Raw genomic sequence first — 23,020 nt, forward strand, 5'->3', positions numbered from 1 at the left:
CAATATATATACAGATTAGGGGAAGCACTCCCCACTTCCCCACTAACTAATCTGAACACAAAACACAACTTGAGAGCCACAACTTCAGCCCACTAACAGATAGTACAACAGAAAAACAAATCAAATTACTGTACAAAATAACAGCAAATCATAAATCTGTAAATATGCTCCTTATTTCCCTGACAATTATTATCATTTTTTTTTTTTTTTTTGGGGGGGGGGGGGGGGGGGGGGGGGGTGGATTCAATCTTGATTTCTTCATATTATATGATATCATATATTAGGACCGGATGGAACTTAAGAGCCTAAGTATGTATGTACAATCATGATTTCTTTGTACTATATGATGATTTGTACAAATGCTATTATTTATTGATAAAACACTGAATATGGTTGAAAACTTTGGACATATTGTTCCTAACTTGCTGTGTTAATTTGAATCCTGGCAGTGCTTGTTAATTTGAATCATGGCGGTTATTCTGTTTTTGATGTTTCTTCATTTTTTTAAATCTAAAGCTTTATATGCTAATCCCATTAACTTTGAGCTGAATGGTTTAGTTACTATAGTAAGCTGATTGTATTTCGTTGAGGCTGGTAATAACTTCAACTTTTGTATGAGAGGGTACTTTAGAATACAGAGGAAAGTGATGCCTTCATAAGATAGGGTTAATGATTCATGTCTTCCATTTTTTCTTCTTCTGGGTACCCTCATTGTATCATGGGGTACATGAAAACTCAGATGAACTCAATATTTCTTAGTCTATTTTTCTACTTTCTTCTGCTACGTTGGGATAGCTTTCCTCTAGGAATCATTTTTGTTTGTTTGTTTAAGGTTTTCATGCTCATATATGTTTTCCTCTCTCTGGCTTGAAATCTGTAAACTAATGTGTTTTCTTATCCTAAATTTGTGGTGTTATGCAACAATAGTATAGAATGCTAATATTCTTTCAATTTTTCTTTCCTGCTATTTGATGCTATCCATTTGTGGATAAGCATTGCTATTTCAGTTACGGGGTATTGATATTGAAACACTTCTGAATTTGGAACTGATTTCTTTTCAGGTTGGTTCGATTGAGGGAAGGGTTGGTGTACATCATCTTGATGATTCACAACAAAATAAAAACTTCACTTTCAAATGTCATAGAGAGGGCAATGAAATATACTCAGTCAACTCATTAAACTTCCATCCTGTAAGTCCCTATATTGCAACACTAATTTTCCATTTGAAACTCATGATTGTTATTGCTTTTTATGTTGTGCCAATCCCATTTCCTTATTTTGATTTATTAATGTACTCTCTTGACTGGTTGCAATTGGGTTACATTAGTCTTTATGACATTGCATTTTTAAAGATTGTAAAAATTTAACTTCAGACAAGCTTTATGGCTTCTTAAACTGGTCACAGTTCCTCAACAAGTTATTAGTTTATCACCTTTTGATACAAAGAACTAAAAATTTCAAACAAGGTAGCTGGGTTGATATTAGAGCTACAAGCTTGAGATGGCCTATATATCTATCCATTTTTAATCCCCACTGGAGTTGGTATCCCATGGGAGGATATTGTTTTGTAGCTTGACTGAAGTCTAAATTATGATAAATTTCATTCCTTGCATTTCAATCTATGAACACATGGCTTGTTTGAATCACTTCTAAGGGATCCAGGTACTTCTCAGATCTTGACATGTTATGAAAACCAACATAATTGCTAGGGTGTGGCTTTGACTGCCTGAGGCAAATGATTCAGAGGTTGCCTTGCTTGGTTCACATTTCTCTGTGAACAGTGGTCTTGTGGTAACTCGCTAACTCTTACTTCAACAAGCTGTTTCAGCACAAGTCCGTCCTCATGAGCACATAGTCAACTCTCTCTCTCTCTCTCTCTCTCTCTCTCTCTGTGACTAGAATTTGTCATGAATTGTTTATGGCATCATTGTTTGGCAGATGCTTGTAGATATTTTTTTTTATTTTTCCCAGCAAGTGGCATGTATGCTAGGATGGCTCGTGAATGATGGGTGGCTTCTTTAATGTATTAGTTATACAGGCAAGGACACTAAATGGTATTACTACAAAATATAGATGAAAGTAAATCATCGACAAAGTACTTCCTCCTATACTTGAGTAGTTACAACTCTCATTTGCAACTGCTTTCTTTTCTATTGCCTAGTATGTCATCATATCCCTCCGAGTGTGTTATTGTCTATACCTATATGCTATTGAGGAAGTGCATGTGTTTGGGATATTTAATTTTGATCTTCTTGTTGTGTGTTTATTAACCATGCTAAATTGTTAATGTTTTGATGGTTTTTGACTTATAGAGAAGTATATCTTGCAGAAATCGTTTGGGGTAAAAACCTTGTAGGATTTGACATTCCAAAATAGCCGAGTTTTGTCATGACTAATTCGTTACTGATCTAAATAATTGAGAGCTCTGATCTTTGGGTTAAGGGATTAGGGAATGTGCTTTGTTGGTTGACAAATACCAAACTCATGACTATTCCTGGAGAAGACAAACCCATCAGGAAGTACTTTCAGAAATAGTTTGGACATTTGTGGAATTGCAAAAGTTGAAAATATTTTTTTTGATTCTTTTTGAAAGTTAGAGAGTAAAAGCTTTCGCATATTTTTTATGTTATCTAAAATTTGTGTTAATTAAATTTCCATGATTGGTTAATATATGATTATTTTTTTGAAATGCATCACCTAGATTATTAGTGGTTATTTACAGTCTAAATTTAGATCCAAATAGGATGCACTGCTAAAGTTTTTTGATAGGATCCTTCCAAAATTTTCCAAGTGATGCAGAAATTGTTGTTTACAAGATTTGCTCGTTTTGAAATAAATATTGGATATAACTATTTTTCTTTCTGTTATGCCAATTGTTTGCAGCTTATTCAGAGAAACTCCCAGAGAATCTATTAGGATGCTGAACTGCGTTGTTCTTTTCTGTACTTCATTACTGTCACTCACTCAGCATTTCATTTTCCCTTGTCCCAGATACACCACACATTTGCAACTGCAGGATCTGATGGTGCTTTCAATTTTTGGGACAAGGACAGCAAACAGAGACTTAAGGTGTTTCAGATTTCTCATCTTGATATCTTATTATAGGATCTCATTACTCTTTTTATTTTATTATTTTTTCCCCGAGATAGTGATTTGTTATCACCCTTTAACTGGGCCTGGTAGTGTTATGTTGATTTGTTGGGTTTACAACAATAAGCATGATCGAAACTCGTCTGAAGGCTGAACATTCTCATACTTGACCTTTGTTCCTGAATATCTCATGGTTGTTTGTGATGGCTCTTGCTCATGTGTTTGATTCATCGTTTCCTGAGGCTGTTTTATCACTACATAAATATGCAATTTATTGCAATGGTGCAAGTTTTTCTTTCCTGGGAAGGGATCAGAAGTCCAGCGGATTGGGATTTTCTCCAGTAGCAATTTTGCTCCATATCCAAATACATCCTGCAGTAGGCCACTGATAAATCTGCTTGCCAAGGTGGGCTGCGGGATTAACTGAGCCAGCCTAACCTTCTTGGCAGATGCTGTAGCTCATAAGCAGTTACCTCTGTTATTTAACATCTTGCAATGATATGCTGCTGCATTTTCTTTTTTGTTTGATACCTACCAAAATCATTTGGTGTAAGCTGACAAATTCCAATTCCAGTTGCGCTGGAATTTATGATAAATTTCACTTATCTTGATATTGTTGATATCCAGGCCTTTTCAAGGTGCAGTCAGCCTATACCGTGCAGTACATTCAACAATGATGGCTCAATATTCGCTTACTCGGTATGTGTTCTCAAACTATGTTCTCTCTCTCTCTATCTCTCTCTCTCTCTATGAGGCATGCATGGAGGCCTTCATGCACCATAGATGTTGGGGGTACTGAAAAATATACAAGGCAGGATAAAGATTGAGATCAATTGAAGTAGTTAGCTATCCAATGGAATGTTTATTTTGAATATTTGTCTTGAACCTTCCTGGAGCACATCATATCTACCCTGATTGGTGCTAAGGTCTGAAATCTTCAGAATCACATTTGTTTGATTCAAGAGAAATTGGCTTTCTTGATTCTTTGTCCGTGGAACACCAATGCCTAAAAACCTATTAGCAATTAGTTTGGACATAAACGAAAATGGAAAATGAATATGATATGAAATGAAAACGAAAAAATGACATTTTTTAAAAAAAGTAGGAAACATAAATGCAAAGAGACATGTAAATAAAAAAATATATAGGAAATTTTTTGTAAATATAATTTTTAATATAAAAAATTAAAAAAATAGTTATTCAATTAAAAAATGAACATAAATTCATAATGCATTCAAATAAACGTAAACTTAAGTTTTATCGTTCATGAATCATGAGTTACTAATTAAAAGCAAATAATAAATTTAAGAAAAAAAATCAAACATAATACAAATAATAAATTTAAAAAGTTTCATCTCTAATCTCTTCGTAGACAGAAATGTGTTTTTAATATTTTTCTAATATTATTAAATAGCTCCAAAACGTTTTTAAAATTGTAGAAATGACCCATAAACTTTTTTTAGGATTTTGGAAATGTCGAAATGGCCTCCCCGAAACAAAACATTTCCGTGCATCATAGATTAACAATCGCTTTTTGTGATGCGTGATCATCCTAGTCACTTTCTACCGATGCATCTTAATGAGTCAATATCTCTCCAGAATTATTTGACACTAAAGCTCTTAATGCTGGACTGACTTTGGTAAACAGGTGTGTTATGATTGGAGCAAGGGTGCAGAAAATCATAATCCATCAACTGCAAAAACCCACATTTTACTGCACTTGCCACAGGTAGGTATATTAACGTTCACCTGTGACAGGATTCCAGAAAGAATAATGGATAATTCCAATCTGGAAATACTTTGTAGAGGCCACATGTTCGTTCACCTGTACGGTACAGAAACTGAGGCTATTATGTTAACTCGCATGATGCAGGAAGTTGAGGTAAAAGGAAAACCACGAATTGGAACCAGCGGCAGAAAGTGAAGCAGCTCACGGTGTCACAGACAGAGACTCGACGGGAGAGTATGTTCTTTCTTTTGTAAATGGAGGCTCCAATCCTTTAACGAATTCTTATGTTGTCAATGTGCAAGTTTTTGGCAGAAATTACGAATTTTAAGTTTTTTTTTTAGGGTTTGGGTACATTTCAACCTTCTTATTGTAACAGTGCCCTCAGGTTTTTGGGACTTTTGTATCTTCAACCTTGTTGTAGTGTCACAATAGTGCATTTCTTGGTTGGGAATTTTGTTAAACTTCATTGCTGGTTGTGAGCACAGACCGTAGCTTGCAATTTGTGCTCTTTGCTCACACTTTCAAGAAAAAAAGAGCTTAGCGAAGGCCAAGAGTGAGTGCCAAACAAAAGGGATTAGTTTTGAGAACAAACAGAGGAATGTGTTTATTGTTCCATCTATACTTTCTGATACATAAAAATAATGTGCAGTGGTGGCTTCCACGGCCTTTCATCAAGCCATGGCTTTAGCCTGCACCTAAAAATTCATAAAACCGTTTTGGTAGGCAGCAGCAGCATCATCATCAAAACTCTTACACTTGACACAAACAAGAGAGAGGGGCAACTAGAAAAGAATCCGAAAAGCAAAACATATCAAAGATCATATGCACAAGGAAGAAGACACTAGAATACAGAGTGGGTTGGGGTGGTGGGGGTTCACCCAGTAGTAATCCAACAACAAAATCATTTCCAGATCATATCCAATCTATATTATCATCTGGGGCCAGACAGTTCCTCTGGGCGGAGGTTCGGTGTGGAGTCGGGAAGCCGATTGGTCTCGGCGATTATCCAATCATTGTTTTGGTGGTGGGTATGGATAAACTCTTGACGGAACATCTCCTCCTTCTGCCATTCTTCCCATCTCTCTGCCAAGCCATCGCCTTCGAGCATTCTCACTACTTCCGACATCTTGGGGCGTTCCATCGGAGTGCTCTGTGTGCAGAGCAGGGCCACCTGGATTAACTGCTCCACCTCTTCATTAACATATTTACCCTTCAGGTCTGCGTCCACAAGTGTCTCCAACTTCTTTTCTTTCAGAAGCCCTTTCACCTGCATTGTTCAAAAATGGAAATAAGGGCACCCGTTAACAAGTTCTCATGCAAGTCCAGAGCCAACTCATAGTTCAAGACGTCTCAGCACTAGACAACTAATTTCTAAATTCTGAAGCACTTGAAGTTAAAAGTGGGGTACCCAAAAAGCAAGCAGATTCTGATCACAAACTTTATTCCACTCACTACGAAAATGCTCTACAAAAAACCCAACTTTTTTTTAAAAAAAAGTTCCCAAACACTTCCTAGTTTTTAATGCCAGCGTTTCAGTATGGCAAACAAAAGGACCGACCCTCAATACAAAGGTATAAAGTGAGACACTATCATAAATACCATCTGAAGGTTAGGGGACTCTCTTTGGATCATGTAACAGTTTTCCTTTCATGTTCTTCACAAACCCTATAACCAACACATGCAGAGCACCTTCAGCAGACAGCTCTCTGAGATGACTTCTAAAATCATATGATGATGGCTAAGTAATCTACTACATATTATGCAAACAGATCACACGAGTAAGAGTAATGAATGCTTTACCCAATCGAGCAGCATGACATCATCGTCATTTGCAAGTCGAGCAAGATCAAAAGCTCTTTGTCCGGTAATGAGCTCTAGAAGCATGACCCCGTAGCCAAAAACATCAGTTTTCTCTGAAGACTTGCCAGTAGACAGGTACTCAGGGGCAATATGCCCAATTGTGCCACGTACAGCAGTGGTAACATGAGTGTCCTTGTAATCCATAAGTTTAGCCAAACCGAAGTCTCCAACAACTGCTTCAAACTCCTCATCCAACAATATATTGGCAGCTTTGACATCACGGTGAATTATCTTTGGGTCACAATGGTCATGCAAATACGCAAGGCCTCTTGCAGCTCCCAATGCAATCCGCCTCCTTATCGGCCAATCAAGTGGGGGTTGTGATTCAGGTCGATCTATGGAAAAGCATCAATAAAATAATAAAAATATTTTAGAGACTAAACAAGTTTGAACCAAAAAAAAAATGTCCTAGTCATGATTTCCTAATATCAAATCTGTACGTAACTTGCAAACTCTGATTTCAAACTGTCCGTAAACTTGTAAGCTTGAATATACTTGTGCAATTTTCCAAAATAAACTGGAAGTATCTTTGATGATGAAATTGAAGTTTTAAGAATTCCCTTCACAGCAAATTGGCAATTGGAATGGACATAGAACAATTTGCGTCAAATAAATCATATTATAAAGTTCTATTTCCAGTAAGTACCATAAGTTCCGTTTTTAGTGGGACAAGTCCCATACAAAAGGAGTGGAGAAACAAAAAGAAAGCCCATATATCTACTCATTTAAAAACTAGAAGAGAATAAACATGAAAGGACTGTCCTGCCTAAACCATAGAAATTGGAAAATAAGAGCAACAACTATAACTCTCTATATAAGTTCATAATGTCTATTGTTTCTCTCCTCCCAAAAGTAGCCGCACAACACAAAAACAGATTATATTACCTCAGAGATAATGAAGAGAACCGTGAGCAGTACCTCTTAAGCATGATGCAACACTTCCATTAACCATAAAGGGATAGACAAGCAACCTTTCTGTTGGTGTCATGCAGAATCCACGTAAACGTAGAAGATTTCGATGGACAGCCATACTTATCATCTCTACTTCTGTTTGGAACTGTAGCTCACCACCCTGAGTGCGTTCCTCTTTTAGTCTTTTTACTGCAACGAGAGAGCCATCAGCTAAGCGTCCTTTGTAGACCTTACCAAATCCACCTCTTCCTAGAATATTTCTGTTGCTAAAATAATCAGTTGCAACTTGTAGCTCACGAAGAGAAAACCTCTTGAGCTGTCCTAGGTGAACTTCTGGATCCTCTTCAGCTGGAAATAGGAGACAGAAGGCATTCAATAAAACACATCAATCAAATCCTTTTAATATGTATTGAGGTAATCCATAAGAGCACCATGAGATTTCCTACTTAGCCCACTAACCAGGTACATCAAAGAAATGATCCTGTGGTTTCCTTCTTCGCCACCAAGCAAGTGCAATTGCAGGGGCAGCAAACAACAGAGCAGCACCAGCAGCAACTCCTCCAGCAATGGCTCCGGTTGCACTATTTCCTACTGAATTAATGTTTGACAGTTACAATTAGTGAGTTTATTATTTGCATGTCACATCGCCACTGTAATTTTAAACAAATGCAATGGTTTGGACTATAAAGGAGAGGAGTTCCATAAAAATGTTTAGATTATTATTTCAGCAACAACTTACAACTATTTTCATTTTTCTTTTTCCTTTTCTGGAATCATACCTAGTAAAGTTAAAAACTTCAGAAAATTTATACCAACAACTTGACACAAATGATGGAGAAAGAGAAATGCATAATAACATGAAAAAGAGAAACAAGGGACTTGAGCCAAGTGAAATACATAAAAGACAAAAATCAAAAAGTACTAGTAAATGAAAGGGCGATCAAAGAGAAATGGAAGGAATATTTCTCGAAGCTAGTTGATGAAAGTAGAAAAACAAGTTTTATTTTGGGGCATTTTAATAACTCTTAAGAAACGAGGAATTACATCTTGAAGCCAAAATGATTGCTTTGATCTCAAATTTGACGCGGAATGATCAAAGATTTGGAGAAGAAAGAGAAGACGAAAGAAAAGTTGAGAGAGAAGAGAGAAACTCTGAAGGGGAAATGAATATTAATTGTATTCGCTAATCAGACAGTTCATTTCAGAATACATCATGTGCCTTATTTATAGGCAAAACAAGATAAATTCCTATCCAACTATAATCATCTCAATAAAAATATAATACCTACCTAAGCAATAACAAGTTAATACGATAAAATATTTAGCAAGTTGTTGAACAAACTCACGTCTCACACTCGCACTCAACCCTCAAGAAAGATACTGAACACTCAATTTAAAGACAAAACAAGAATAAGAACAGAAAACAACACCACACACAAGGGACACCAGATTTATCCTAGTTTAGATCGCCTTTGAACTGGTGACACTACGTTCAGACTGATCATAGGGTTTATGGCTTTCACTATCTTGAAACAATAGGAACGATACAATGCGCTGCACTCACAGCTCTATGACTGAGCTATCCTCAACGAGATTACAAAGACTAAGCCTTTTCTCTCTAACAGTGCACAATCACAAGATACAATGAAAAACAAGAGAGATAAAAGACTCACCCAGACCCTCTATTTATAGATCATAGAAACGTGAGTTACAAGGAGAAAAAATACCCAACTAACCGATAGTTACCTTATTTGGTAGTTACCGTTACAAATGCCTAACTACTTCTAGACACTGGTCTTTAACGACTTATTTGCTTTTGTCCTTTATATTCTTCCAAGCCATAAGACTAATCTTGGGCAAACTCTTTAACACAAGTATAAAGAAAATATAAACAAAAGACAAATAAGATTAATCATCTAATATCTCCATCACATGCTCTATAGATGTATATGCCCAAACAAAGTAACGCAAACATTGGAAAAGATGAAAAATGGTAAGTAGTTGGACGAAAAAATATACCAATAGAAGCATGGAAATGCATGGCAAAAGAGAATTTTTTGTCAAATGAAATTATTTAATGTGATTCTTAAATAAAAAAAAAAGGACATCAAATAAGTGAAAGAAAAGCACTTTAGTGCCTATTTTTAAGAATAGATGAAATGCCCAAAGTTGCGAAAATTATAGGGGACCCAAGCCAATTAGCCACACTATAGAACTTTGGGAGAGAACGATTAGTTTAATTAAGAAAAAAAGCTTGAGGTGTGAAAAATAGTTTAGTTTCATGCCTAGTAAGTCAACAATGAAAACTGTGAGAAAATAATTAAAAAAAAAAAAAAACCTAAGAGATTAGCCTCCTTAGCTTGTTATTTATAATATGCATAACGGACCTTAATCTATGGGCTTAACTTAATTACAAATAAAATACACATACAATATGTACAATTATACAAATAATTCTAATACTCCCCCTCAAACTAAAGCATAGATATCATATGCACAAACTTGTTACAAATATATTCTACCAGAGAACCCTTTAGAGACTTGGTGAAGACATCTACAAGTTGATCATTGGAGTTAACAAATTCTGTAACAGTAACATCTTCAACCAACTTTTCTTTAATAAAGTGAGTCGATTTCAATATGTTTAGTCTGCTCATGGAACACTGGATTAGAAGCAATGTGCAAGGTAGCTTGATTATCACAAGCAAGCTTCAGAAGGAACACTTCACAAAACTCGAGTTCTTACAGGAGTTGCTTAAGCCAGATAAACTCACAAGTTACATTAGCCATATCCCAATACTCTGCCTCTGCACTGGATCTACCTATTGCATTCCGTTTCTTATTTTTCCAAAAAACCAAATTTCCTCTCGCAAGAACACAATACCTAGAGATTGATCGACGATCAGAAGGAGATCATGCCCAATTTTTATCTGCATAACAATAAATATGTGTTTCCCTTATCCTCATAGAGTAGCCCTTTACCCGGGACTCTTTTGATATATCTCAGAATCCGAATATCAGCATCTCAGTGAGAATTACATAGAGAACTAAGAAACTGACTAACTACACTCCCAGCAAAAGCAATGTTGGGATGAGTGATTGTGAGATAGTTTAACTTGCCTACTAGTCTTTGATACCTTCTAGGATCTGAATAGAGATCCCCCTATCCCAGCAAGAGTTTGACATTTGGGTCCATTGAAGTGTCAACCGGTTTGCAGTTCACCATACCAGTTTCTTCTAAGATATCAAATGCATACTTCCTCTAAGAAATTGAGATACCATATGTTGATTGAGCAACTTCAATACCCAAGAAATACTAGAGTCTGCCTAGGTCTTTGGTCTGAAAGTGCTGATGTAGATGTTCCTTCAACTTTTGTATACCAACATGATCACTCCATGTGATAACAATGTCATCTACATAAACAACCATGTAGATGCATAAAGAAGAGGAGTGTTGATAGAAAACCGAATGATCAGCTTCACTCCGAGTGAGACCAAAGGCTTGAACCACAATGTTGAAATGTTGAACTGTTGAACCACGTTTGTGAAGATTGTTTCGAACCATAGAGACTTCTTGAGTTTGCAGACTACATTGAACTCCCTTTGAGCAACAAAACCAGATGGTTGCTCCATATAAACCCCCTCCTACAAATCACCATGGAGAAAAGTATTTTTAATATCCAGCTAATAAAGCGTCTAATGACCCATGGCAAACATAGAGAGAAAGAGACTAACAGAGGCCATTTTAGCAACAGAAGAGAATGTATTGTTGTAATCCAACCCATAGATCTGTGTAAAACCTTTGGCAACCAAGTGAGCCTTAAGACGATCCACCTGTCCATCGGGGCCCACTTTAAGGGTGAACACCCACCGACAACCAACAGAAGTCTTTCTTGGTGGTAAATGCACCAAATTCCAACTACCATCTAAATGTAAAACTTCAATCTCATCTAACATAGCTTGGTGCCAACTAGGATGGGACATGGCTTCACTTGTGGTTTTAGGAATAGAAACAAAAGAAAGACTCGAAACAAAGACACTATAAGTAGGTGACAAACGGTCATAGCACAAAAAGTTATAAAGAGTGTGTGAATTACAAGTAGACCTTGTACCTTTGCGGAGAGTAACAGGAAGAATGTTTAGCTCAGGATCCGTGGCAGGAGAAACCACTAACAAACAAAGTGAGTCAAGAGAGTCCTGATTTGGAGGAATGTTAGCGCTGGTAGCGAGATGAGGACGATGGTGATATGTAAGAAGTGGAGGATCTGTGGAATATGGATCGAAAGATGGGAATGGAGGTTTCACAGAGGAGGAGATAGACAGACCCGATAAGGGCAACGAAAGATAAGAAAAGAAACAGCCAATACTTGGTCAAGACTCTATGAATCGGGCTGAGCAACTGAGAAGAATGACTGATGTTCAAAGAATGTGATATCAGTAGACAAAAGATAGTAGTTCAACTCAAGAGATTAACACTTATAGCCTTTCTGCAACAGAGAGTAGCCAAGAAAGATACACTTAGAGGTTTGGTAGCAAGTTTATCCTATCCAAGTGAAAAAGAATGCACAAAATAGATACATCCAAATACATGAATGTCGTGTACCTAAGGCTTAGCCTAGGGTTTGGATTGAAAATCAGAAGATTTTGATGGGTTTAGGACTAAGAATAGAATGATTGGAGGAGAAAATTGGACAAAAATAGGAAAGATAACATATAGAAATGAGGGAGAAAGTTGAAGATCAAAACAAAATGAGAGAGAGAGAAATAATCAGAACGGGAGGAAAAAATCAGAGATAATTTTAGAGAGAAAATAGGATTCAATTATCATTCAACATAATGATCCCATCCATTTATAGTAGCCCTTTTATAGGCACATCTGGCCCTTAACTGAATTCATAACAACACCCATGTGCTTCTAACCAATTGTTAAAATATCTCCTAACAATTATTATAAGCCTTTTACCATATTACCCATTTATTACTCCTAGGGTCATGACAATTCCCCCCTCCTTGAGAGAGTTCTTGTCCCTAAAAACTTGCAGCAAGTAGTCATTGCTCTTCATCCAATCCCAACCTTTTCTATATGGTTTATCCTTCTTTCTTTCTTTCTCCTTCTAGGCCACTTACTTTTCACTTATATGTTCTTTCTGTTTCGCCTTTCTTGCCAATGTAGAGTGTATTCTTTAGGAGTCCTTATATAGAGATTATGCCAGTGAGTTATAATAACAAGCAGTCCAACAGCAACCTCCTCTTCCATCTCCTCCCAAGCCCTGTGGTAGTCCTTTTGTTCTGTCCACTTAAGTTGTTCCTTCCTCGCCAAAACCAACATTGGACACTATTTGATACCTAATTTAACTCAAGTCAAGGACAGTTTAACCTACTTTGGAACCAAAGTCCCAATGAAAGAATGTCTTTGCTCACCTCTAGCTTCTTCCTTTGGTCCAAGTCCTTGATGAATGCCTGTCTAAGTGCATCAGCCTTAGGATCAGTTTTTATAGAGCCAATACACGATTGTTCAGATCCTAGTTGTTCAATCAAACCTTCTTCAATTGCATGTAGACCATCACAATCATGACCCCGCCTCGGATAGACGTTACATGCATTGCCATTCTTAGCCCCACTTTGTTTTAGAGATTGATTGTCACTCAAATCATCAGCTTCTTGCTCTTGTAAAATGTAGCCTATACCAATCTCCTTATCCAATTTTCTTTCATCTTCGGAATCCTCCTGATTCCATGCAAGTAATCTAGCAACTCCTTTTTCTTTGTGTTTGTTGGAATGCCCCTCTACATGAATTTCTTTTTCAAAAAGATTAGTCATAGTTGTTAAAGGCGCGCCTAGGCGCAAGGCGCCTTAAGGCGCTAGTTCGGTGCTTCGCCTGGGCCGAGGCGAGGCGATTTCAGTGAGGCCCTTGCCTTGCACGATGAGGCGTTGGGACGAGAGGCACACCTCATGAAACCTAGGTTTTAATTAAAACCTAGGCAACCCAATTCGCTCCTTACTCCATCTTCTTCTCTACTCCAGCCACGCCTGCATCCTCTCTTCCTCTCCTCTCCAGCCTCCCCTCTTCTCGTTCCAGCATGTGTATGTATACATTATAACATATTTACATTTCTTTAGTTTAAGTAAATGTCCACATTTTTTTTAATTTATATTTTATCTTCCATTTACTTTGATACATAAATGTAAATAAGAAAGTACCCCCCATTTGGATTCAATAAAAATATCTAAAAAAATCAAAATCCATAACAATAAGAAAATAAAATTTTGGTTTTAGTACAAATTCAAGATTTAGCGATTTTACCACCCCTAAAATACATACCTACTATTTCTTGAAAAATTCATTAAAAATCATTTTAACAACAATGAATATCATTTATCAAAATACCAGGAAATAGTTTTTCAAAATGAAAACATTTTCTTATATGTCTCATTATAATGCGCTAATCTTCCAGACTTAGAAAAATAACATTTTTCAAAATGAAAACATTTTCTTGATTGTGGGCTTGTAGTGTTTATGTGTTTGTTTATAACTTTGCATGACGATTGGTACATGTTTGAGTTTGAGACTTTGAATTTGAACTTTAATGATGTTTCTAATTTAGAATTTACATGATGAATGAATCAACTTTGATGTTGTTAGTTTAGAATTTGAAGATGATGAATCATGAATGATATGCATGTGTTATTATTGATAATTTGATAGTTGTTTATGATTTTACATTTTTCTAAAAGGCATGCCTTTATTGATAATTTGATAGTTGTTTATGATTTTACATTTTTCTAAAAGGTGCGCCTCGCTTCGCAAAGGCGCGCCTCGCGCCTCAGGCTCCAGGACCCTTTGCGCCTCTCGCCTTTCAGAACTATGAGATCAGTGGATTCCCTAGAATCTAGGGCCCAAGCAACATGTTCGTTATTTTTTCCTTCCTTGTCAGTTCCACCTAAATCAGAATACTTCTTCTGCTCACAATCGGAGGTCAACAGTGAATTAGTTTCCCGCCATCTTGACTTCTCCTTCGGCTACTCCATTTTAAGGAATTCCTCTTGGTTAAAACTTCCATGATAATCATTGAAGAATTTAGCGAGAAAGCTATGGTGATACTTCTTAGTCAGTATCATCACAAACTCCTATAACTACTCGTGTAACATATGGCCGAATTCCTCGCACGTTTCTTGTATCACACTGCTTGTTTTCTTGTGCCTTTGATTGAACTAATTATCAATTGTCTTTTCCCATGTCCCATGATTCTGATTGAACTCCTCATGATTTATGTTGAATCCAACTGAAAACGCAACATTCTTTTGCAACAATTGAGGTTCCAATTGCATCATGTGTGCACTGCTGCCCATGGCCAATTTCTCACAAATGGGACATCCCACTGAAAATGCAACATTCTCAATTAAGGCTCCCATGGTCTCATGCGTGCACTGCCCGTCATGGCAGAAATCTCACGAGCGAGACAGCCCACAGGCCCAGAAACCAAAGCTCTTTCCACCCTACTTCACCTCCCAAATTCAAACGTCCGAACCGAGGGCTGCTTTCTCGCTTGGAAATTAACCACGTTAGCTGGCAATAACCTAAATGGATTGGAATTCACCTTGCTAGCTTGCCGACGAAGTCTACCTCCCGAACTCCAAACCTCAGTGCTACGATAGCCATCTATCACCCCAGGCATCGAAAACAATTTCTGAAAATCAACCGTCTCCTGTACTACTTCAAGTTGCTTCGGAATTTAAGCGACTCTACCTGAATTCATCTAAATCTAATTCAGTAGCCATAAACAGCTTCGCTCTAAGTTCGCCTCTGCTTGCCTGTATCTGCTTCCACTATTAGTGGAAGTATATATTCGCCGAAGTCAAAATCACAACCAAAGTGACTCAAGATCGCCCCAATCAGCGCCTCCTTCTTGTGCAATCACCATTCAACGTCGTCACATGTTAATTGTCAATCCACACTTCCTAGCCAATCGTTGTGGGTTACTTGTTGGAACTTCCAATCCCGTTGAGTTCGCCAGACTCTAGAATTCACTGCCCAATCAATTTATCGGAGTCGCCGGAAACACCATCGAACCCGCTAGGCCAAGTCGCCTTCACACCTTCTCAATCTGGACCTTAACTACGAAAACTGATTTCCCCGCCTTCAACTCAAATCAAAACCGCAAACAAGTATAGCTACCACCCAATCATTGTCCAACAGCTTTGATGTTAAGCGGAGAAAACATTCCGATTTAGGAGGAATTGCACCAGAAGAAGAAACCAAAGGCTAAGGATCTGCTCTTGGGGTCGTCTCTGCCTTGTCTTCTTGTCTGCGCACTTTGATTATAGCCTAAACCTCCTTTCGCTGCAATTGGTCACTATGGATTAGCACCATCCAAATTAGATGGTGACCACTGGTCGCACTTGCCTATCAACGCCTAGGCTAAGTGAAGTTGTCAAAACTCTTGAAGTTGGTGGAATCTCTTGAATCACCTCTCAATCGGCTTCGCACCAAGTTGTCAAAATCCGCCAATCCTAACCCGCTGTTGAGATCGTAGGAGCTACTGTTACTATTTGTAGGAATCACCACTGAGGAGAGTTGGCTTGGCAATGCCTTCATGAGTTGCCTCCTCTGACTCGTTTAGTTCTGAGAATGGCTTGCTTTGTTTCGATTTGTCCTTCCTTCTTCAAATGGATCCAGAATTCACGCCAAGAACAGTCGGAAATTAATAACCAAGAAACGACTGCTTTGATACCAATTGTCATGTACCAAGGGTTTAGCCTAGGGTTTGGATTGGAAATCAGAAGATTCTGATGGGTTTAGGACCAAGAACAAAATGATTGGAGGGGGAAATTGGACAGAAATAGGAAAGATAACATATAGAAATGAGGGAGAGAGTTGAAGATCAAAACAAAGTAAGAGAGAAATTATCAAAAATGGAAGGAAGAAATCAGAGAGAAATTTAGAGAGAAAATAGGATTCAATTGTCATTCAACATAACGATCCCATCAGTTTACAATAGCCCTTTTATAGGCATATCTGGCCCCTAACTGAATGCATACCACCACCCATGTGTTTCTAACCAATTGCTAAAATATCTCCTAACAACTATTATAAGCTTATTACTATATTTACCCTTTATTGCTCCTAAGGTCATGACAACGAAGAGGAACAGAATAAAATGGTTGTGAAGGGAACAAAAGAGAATGAGGAATTTTATCCTGTAACATTGAAGATAGCATGTGATTTATCAGATAACTCGCAGTAAGAACAACATCTCCCCAAAATTTGGTGGGAAGATTGGCATGTAAAAGTAGTGTCCGTGCAATTTCAATAAGATGGTGATTTTTATGCTCAGTAACACCATTTTGTAGAGGTGTGTAAGGACAAGAAGATTGATGCAGAATGCCATTCACAATCATGAAAGAATTAAATTAAGAGGAAAAGTACTCAGGAACATTATCGCTACGTAAAGCACGTATAGAAACTCCAAACTATGCTTTTATTTCAGCAGTAAATGTCTAAAAGATAGAAAACAATTTGGACCGACTCTTCATAAGAAATAACCAAGTGCAACAATAAAAGTCATCAATAAAAGCAACGAAATATAAAAAACCTAGAGTAGAATTGACTCAACTGAGCCCCCATACATCAGAGTGCATAAGGAAAAAAAAGAGCCTCAACCCTGTTATTGACGTGACTAGAAAAAGAACTACAAGCGTATTTACCACGCTGACATGATGCACAATTAAAAGTGGATAATGACGACATATTAGGAACTAATTTCTTCAGTTTGGAGATGTTGAAATGGTCGAGACGAGGGTGGAGAAGGTATGGGGAAGCAACATGTGCAAGCTATCGGCAAACTAGGCACAACAAGATGATAGTGATCCTGTGACTCACGCCCGACGCCAACTGTCCGCCCCGTACCCCGGTCCTACACACAAACAGAAGTGGAAGTAAAGGTTACAGAATAGTCTAGGTCTTTAGTAAGATGACTAACAGAAAGAAAATTAAAAGAACTACGGGGGACATAAATGATAGAATTTAAAGAGAAAAAACAAGTAGGAAAGGTTGTCCCTATCCCTTTAATTGACGTTTTGGTGCCATCTGCAAGAGTGATTGTTGGTAAATATTCAGACAAGGTAAAGGTAAAGAAAATGTCTTTATTACCACACATGTGATCGGTGGTGCCAAAGTCCAAAATCCAAGGCCTAATAGAAGAGCTTTGAGGAACACAATGTCATGACCCTATGAGCAATAAAGGGTATTATTGTAATATTGTAGAATAGTTTGTTTTGGATATTTTAACAATTAATTAGGTGCACATGGCTGCATGTGCAAGGCTGTTAGGAGACAAATATGCCTATATAAGGCTGCTGTAAATGGATGGGTTTGACATGTTGAATGATAATTGAAATTCCAATATCTCTCTCTACAATTTCTCTCTTTCCCTCCCTCTCGCTCTCTCTCTCATTTAGCACTGTTTCATTCCTTCTCTCCCTAATTCTATTCAATCTCCCCCTCAATTCTTCTCTGTTTCTTCCCTAAATTCCTTCCAATTACTTCTAAGACCCTAACTAAACCCTAGGGTCATGACACACAAGCCATGGGATTATCAGTAGATTGCTGAGATGCCTAGAATTTCAAGAAAGCCTCATAGTCAGTAGTAGGCAGGGTTACCATCAAAGGGCCCAATGCTGGACTAGGGTCACGTCGTGCAATGTGAGTCGCCCGGGATGTCTGAGAGGCAAGAGGGGCAGCTAGTCTGCCATACTTCTTCCAACACTTGTCTTCCTCATGCCCCCCCCCCCCCCCCCCCCTTTTTTGGCAAAAGTTGCACTGAGGGCGAGAACGGCTACTGGACCAGCCCTGATTACTGCTTGAAGTCTGAGACACAAGAGCAGAGGCCTCGGGAAGGGTACCTGTAAAAGCAACAGTAGAGGAAGAACTGCCAGCCATATTAAGCAACCTTTTGTATCTTTCATAGTGGGGTTAGTGGACCCAATCAAGATTTGATGGCGGACAGCCTCAAACTCAAGTTTGAGACTGAATAAAGTAAGGATCATGAACAGTTTTTTCCATTGAGAATTATGAGTGGCTTTGGAATCAGAGTATGGAAGAGAGCTTCAAACTCCTACATGAGAGAACGCATCTAGCCCAGATAGGATTCCATAGATTGACCCTGAAGGACGTTCTTGATAGAGTGGAAAACAATATAAAGACGTTAAATGTCATTGTGTAACGGGACTATAATGTAAATAAGAAGATTACTAAGGTATAAGAGTAAGAGGTACTACTGTAATAAGGAGTAGATAGGTAGTTAGAGCACATGGATTTTAATTCAAATGTAAACCAAATATTGACGCCAAGGCTTGGTAAGTATATAACCAACGCTCGCCACCAGGAGAAGCATCTTTTGGAAATTCAATTGAATCAATTTCCTTCTCATCTTCTCGATTTCTCTCTCTCTTTGTCTCTATTTCTCTCCCTCGGTTCTTTTTGTCCTTCAAATCTACCAGTTCCCACGCAATTCTCTCTGAATTGTGAGCGAACTCTTCTTGTCAGAATCATATTCTGACACGTTGGTATAACATTCAGCAGCTTCCTTCCAAACTTCATAACAAGTTTCAAACGATCGAAAGAGCTGCAAAACAGATCAGTCAATAGAATTCCATAAAATATTACACAATTGTACATCAACTTGTTCCCATTTAGCTTTGTTGTCTGCGTCGACATCTTCTGCCTTCTTGGTGAGATGGTCTGCTTGTCCTTGCCCCTTGAACCATATCTTGACAAAGGTTGCCCATGAGAGATAATTAGCAAACCCTATCAACTTGTTAAAGGTGATAACAAAGGTCCCTATGTTGGAGAAGGTTAAGGGTTGAGATGCAGGCGAGCCACCAGGAGCAGAGTTGGCATCACTCAAGGATGACATGGTGGGATTCAGGTGAATAGACTAAAACTCCGGTGTTTAAAAAGGTTGTTGGGTAATTGATACACAGATCAAGATGGTTTTTGGAAAAACGAACACTGGGGATGGGTTTAGGAGGCTCCGTTGAGGTTCCGGTGAGAAAACGGCAAACTTCCGGTGATGCACGCACTCCGACACACCAGTGCGTGGAAGCTGGCCAGAAAAAGTTGGCAACACGTGGCGACTTTGGTTGCGATGGGTCTCCGGTGGTCAGCCAATCTAACGATGGCAAACCCTATGGTAGCAAACAATGGCTGAACAGCGGAGTTTTGGCCTTGACAAGGGGGGCGAGGAAAGAGAAAAAGAGGGTTTGTAGGGTTTGAAGACCACTAGAAAAGGATACACAGTGGTGGTTTAGGGTTTTTTCCCACCAATGGCTCTGATATCATGTGAGAAAATAATTAGGAGAAGAAAACATAAGAGATTAGCCTCTCTTAACTTGTTATTTATAATAGGCATAACGAGCCTTAATTTATGGGCTTAACCTACGAGCTTAACTTAATTACGAATAAAACACACATACAATATGTACAATTATATTAATAATTCTAATAAAAACTATATACTTGATGAGGTGCATAATGAAAGGATATAGAGATAAAACAAAATGATTTATATATGATGTTTACAAATTTAGTAAGAGCATATGACAAAGTCTCTAGAGAAATCAGAAGGTGCTAGAAAAGAAAAGAGCCTGAATTACTTATATACAGGTTATTAAAGAGATGTATCATGGAGAAGAACATGTGGAGGATAAACAGAGACTTTTTCAATTACAATTGGATCACATCAAGGATTTTGCTTTAAGCCCTTGCTTATTTTCCTGACTAATTGATGAACTACTAAACATTCCAAGCAAATGTGTCGTGGTGCATGCTATTTTTATACGACATTGTATTAGTGGATGAGACAAAAGCATGTGTGAATACTAAGCTTGAGATATGGAGAAACACTTTAGAATCTAGAGGTTTCAAGTTGGGCAGATTGAAAACCGTACGTATATAATGTAAGTTTAGTAAAAATACAAGTGTGGATAATGTAATGGTAAAATTTGAACATCAAGTCATCCCCAAAAGATATCAAATTAGATACCTTGGATCAATCATTCAAAAAAGATGGAAATATTAATAAGGGTATTGTCCATAGAATTAAAAAGAAATATTCTATAAGATGGCTATAAGACTAACTTTATTGTATGGCATAGAATCCTTAGAAATGAAGCAAGAATACGTGTAGAATATTAAGGAATGGAGATGAGGATGCTAAAATGGATGTGCAGCCATATAAGAAAGGATAATGTTGAAACAATTCTTACACTTACACACTTTAGGATATCCCTCAAGAAGTGCTCGCTCATTCACACAAAAAAGGACAGAATTTAGGAAACAAAAATTAACACATAATTCAATACACACACGAGACAAAGGAGATTTATCTTGGTTCAAATCTCCTTTTGGGAGAACCTACATCCAGATTGATGAGGGTCTTTCTCTTCATTATCTTGAAAAAACATAGGAACAGATTTCATGTACTGCACTCTCACACACAGCCCTATACACAAGCTGTCTAATCTTGGAGATTACAAAGCTATACACACTTTCCTCTCACATACATAGCACATACTCTTTTTCTCAAGATAGAATGAAAATTAGGGTATCAAATGAGACCCCCGACCCTCTATTTATAAACCATAGAGGGTGGAACTTAGAAGGATGGAACTGGTAGCAGCCTTATACATGTGGCAATTACTGTTACAACATGTAACCGATAATATAACGGTCTTCTAGAAACCTCTCTGATACTCGTCCTTTTCTGTGTCTTTTCTCTCCCGAGCCTCAGGAATAATCTAAGGCAAATGCTTGAACAAATAAATTAGATATGAGATTATTCGATAAGGTTGGAGTATCTCATATTGAAGATAAGATGCATGAAACACAGATAAAATGGTTTGTTCATATGAGAAGAAGACTATCATGTACCATGGGGATATAAGGGTAGTATTGCAATTAAATGTAATAGAGGGACTGAATGAATAAGAAAGGAATCTAGGTGGAGTTAGCTAGCTTTTGTAAGGAATAGTACAAAATTTGTTGTTGTTGTGGCAGCTTGTACATTCCCCATAGGTGTAATCGGTTATAGCACATGAGGAGAGAATCTCAGCTATATATGGATACTCTCTCTCTCCCTCTAAAATCATTGAGAAATATTACAACTCTCTCTCACTCTCTCTCTCTCTCTCTCATTTCTCTCTAATTTCCCCCTCCCAATTCTCTAAGTCCTTAGTCAGATCCTCGAGACCTGACAATCTGGTATCAGAACAGCATTCTTGGGCGTCAATTGATACTCATAAGAATTATAACCATGACCGACGAAACAAGGATGAAGCAAATGAAGTCTCAGCTACAACAAGTTACGACAACAATAGCGAAGGTGCAGAATCGAGTAGGAACACTCAAACTCTCTATTGGAGCGGGAGTCGATTCCAGAATTGACCAAGCAATGGAACGTTGGAGGCTAGAGAGTCGTGAGCAGAGCACTCTGCTTCGGGAACAAATGATGGAACAAATACAAATGATCGCACGAATATTCACCCATCAACAACCGTTAAGGCTCTTTCTCGAGTTTCCTCCGAGAGAAAGAACGGAGCCCATTTTTCCCGAAGTAGGGGTAGAACCTCGGCCGGTAGGAACGTCGGAGTTCGAGTTTGATACGGACACGGTGGGGTAAAATGTAAGGGAAATGAGACTGGGAGCCTCAGCTAATCGACACCACCCGAACTACCCCACGTCGAAGCTCAAGATTCCATTGTTTGAAAGAGAGAACCCAAGGTGGTGGATGAGAAGATGTGAACGAGTGTTCTCCCTATATCAAATTCCGGAACAACAGAAGGTCACCATGGCCTCGGCTTACTTGAATGATATGGGAGATGCTTGGTATCAAGGGTGGCTCACGGTCAAGGAGGGAAGCCCCTGGGGTGTGTTTGTAGAAGATCTGTGTAAGGTTCGGAGATAAAAGCATAAGGGACATAATCAAAGAATTTAACAAACTCAAACAAGAAGAGACGATCCAGGCCTATCAGCAGAAATTCGAAGAGTTGAGGTCGTTGATGATGGTGCATAACCCTCAATTATCCGAGGAGTACTATGTTTCGAGCTTCATTAGTGGCCTAGGGGATGAGGTGAGACCTATGGTGAAGATGATGCAACCCCACATGGTGAAGCAGGTTGCGGAGAGCGCAAGGTTACAGGAGATGATCATTGATGCACTGACAAAAAAACAGAGGAATCAGGGAGAGAGAGAGAGAGTATCCATATATAGCTAGGATTCTCTCCTCACATGCTATAACCGATTACACCTATAGAGAGTATCCACTATAAGGGTAGTATTGCAATTAAATGTAATAGAAGGACTGAATAAATAAGAAAGGAATCTAGGCTGAGTTAGTTAGTTGCTGTAAGGAATAGTACAAAATTTGTAG

The 23,020-nt window shown here is 38.2% G+C and overlaps 2 protein-coding genes across 16 annotated transcripts in view; one reads left to right on the plus strand and one right to left on the minus strand.

Annotated features, from left to right (window-relative positions):
• LOC127801960 (protein RAE1) overlaps nt 1–5,280 on the plus strand; it is a 43,895-nt gene extending 38,615 nt beyond the window's left edge. The window contains exons 8-12 of one of the 6 annotated variants that reach the window (XM_052337527.1): nt 1,062–1,190; nt 2,992–3,069; nt 3,718–3,789; nt 4,739–4,819; nt 4,964–5,280. In XM_052337527.1, the coding sequence (XP_052193487.1) occupies nt 1,062–1,190; nt 2,992–3,069; nt 3,718–3,789; nt 4,739–4,819; nt 4,964–5,014 (411 nt within the window). In that variant the 3' untranslated portion in view covers nt 5,015–5,280. The remainder of the gene's footprint in view (nt 1–1,061; nt 1,191–2,991; nt 3,070–3,717; nt 3,790–4,738; nt 4,820–4,963) is intronic. The other 5 variants (XM_052337522.1, XM_052337525.1, XM_052337524.1 and 2 more) reach the window with 5 other exon arrangements.
• LOC127801958 (BRASSINOSTEROID INSENSITIVE 1-associated receptor kinase 1-like) overlaps nt 1–23,020 on the minus strand; it is a 48,453-nt gene that overhangs the window by 19,676 nt on the left and 5,757 nt on the right. Inside the window, exons 8-11 of one of the 10 annotated variants that reach the window (XM_052337511.1) lie at nt 8,051–8,182; nt 7,598–7,939; nt 6,620–7,014; nt 5,398–6,086 (exon numbers count right to left, since the gene is read on the minus strand). The exons of 7 other annotated variants lie outside the window; for them this stretch is intronic. In XM_052337511.1, coding sequence (XP_052193471.1) covers nt 5,751–6,086; nt 6,620–7,014; nt 7,598–7,939; nt 8,051–8,182 — 1,205 coding nt within the window. In that variant the 3' untranslated portion in view covers nt 5,398–5,750. Of the gene's footprint in view, nt 1–5,397; nt 6,087–6,619; nt 7,015–7,597; nt 7,940–8,050; nt 8,183–23,020 lie in introns of those variants that run through there. 2 more of the 10 variants (XM_052337517.1, XM_052337516.1) reach the window with 2 other exon arrangements.

The sequence above is a fragment of the Diospyros lotus genome, chromosome 5, assembly GCF_014633365.1.
Source record: "Diospyros lotus cultivar Yz01 chromosome 5, ASM1463336v1, whole genome shotgun sequence".
Classification (NCBI taxonomy): Eukaryota; Viridiplantae; Streptophyta; class Magnoliopsida; order Ericales; family Ebenaceae; genus Diospyros; species Diospyros lotus.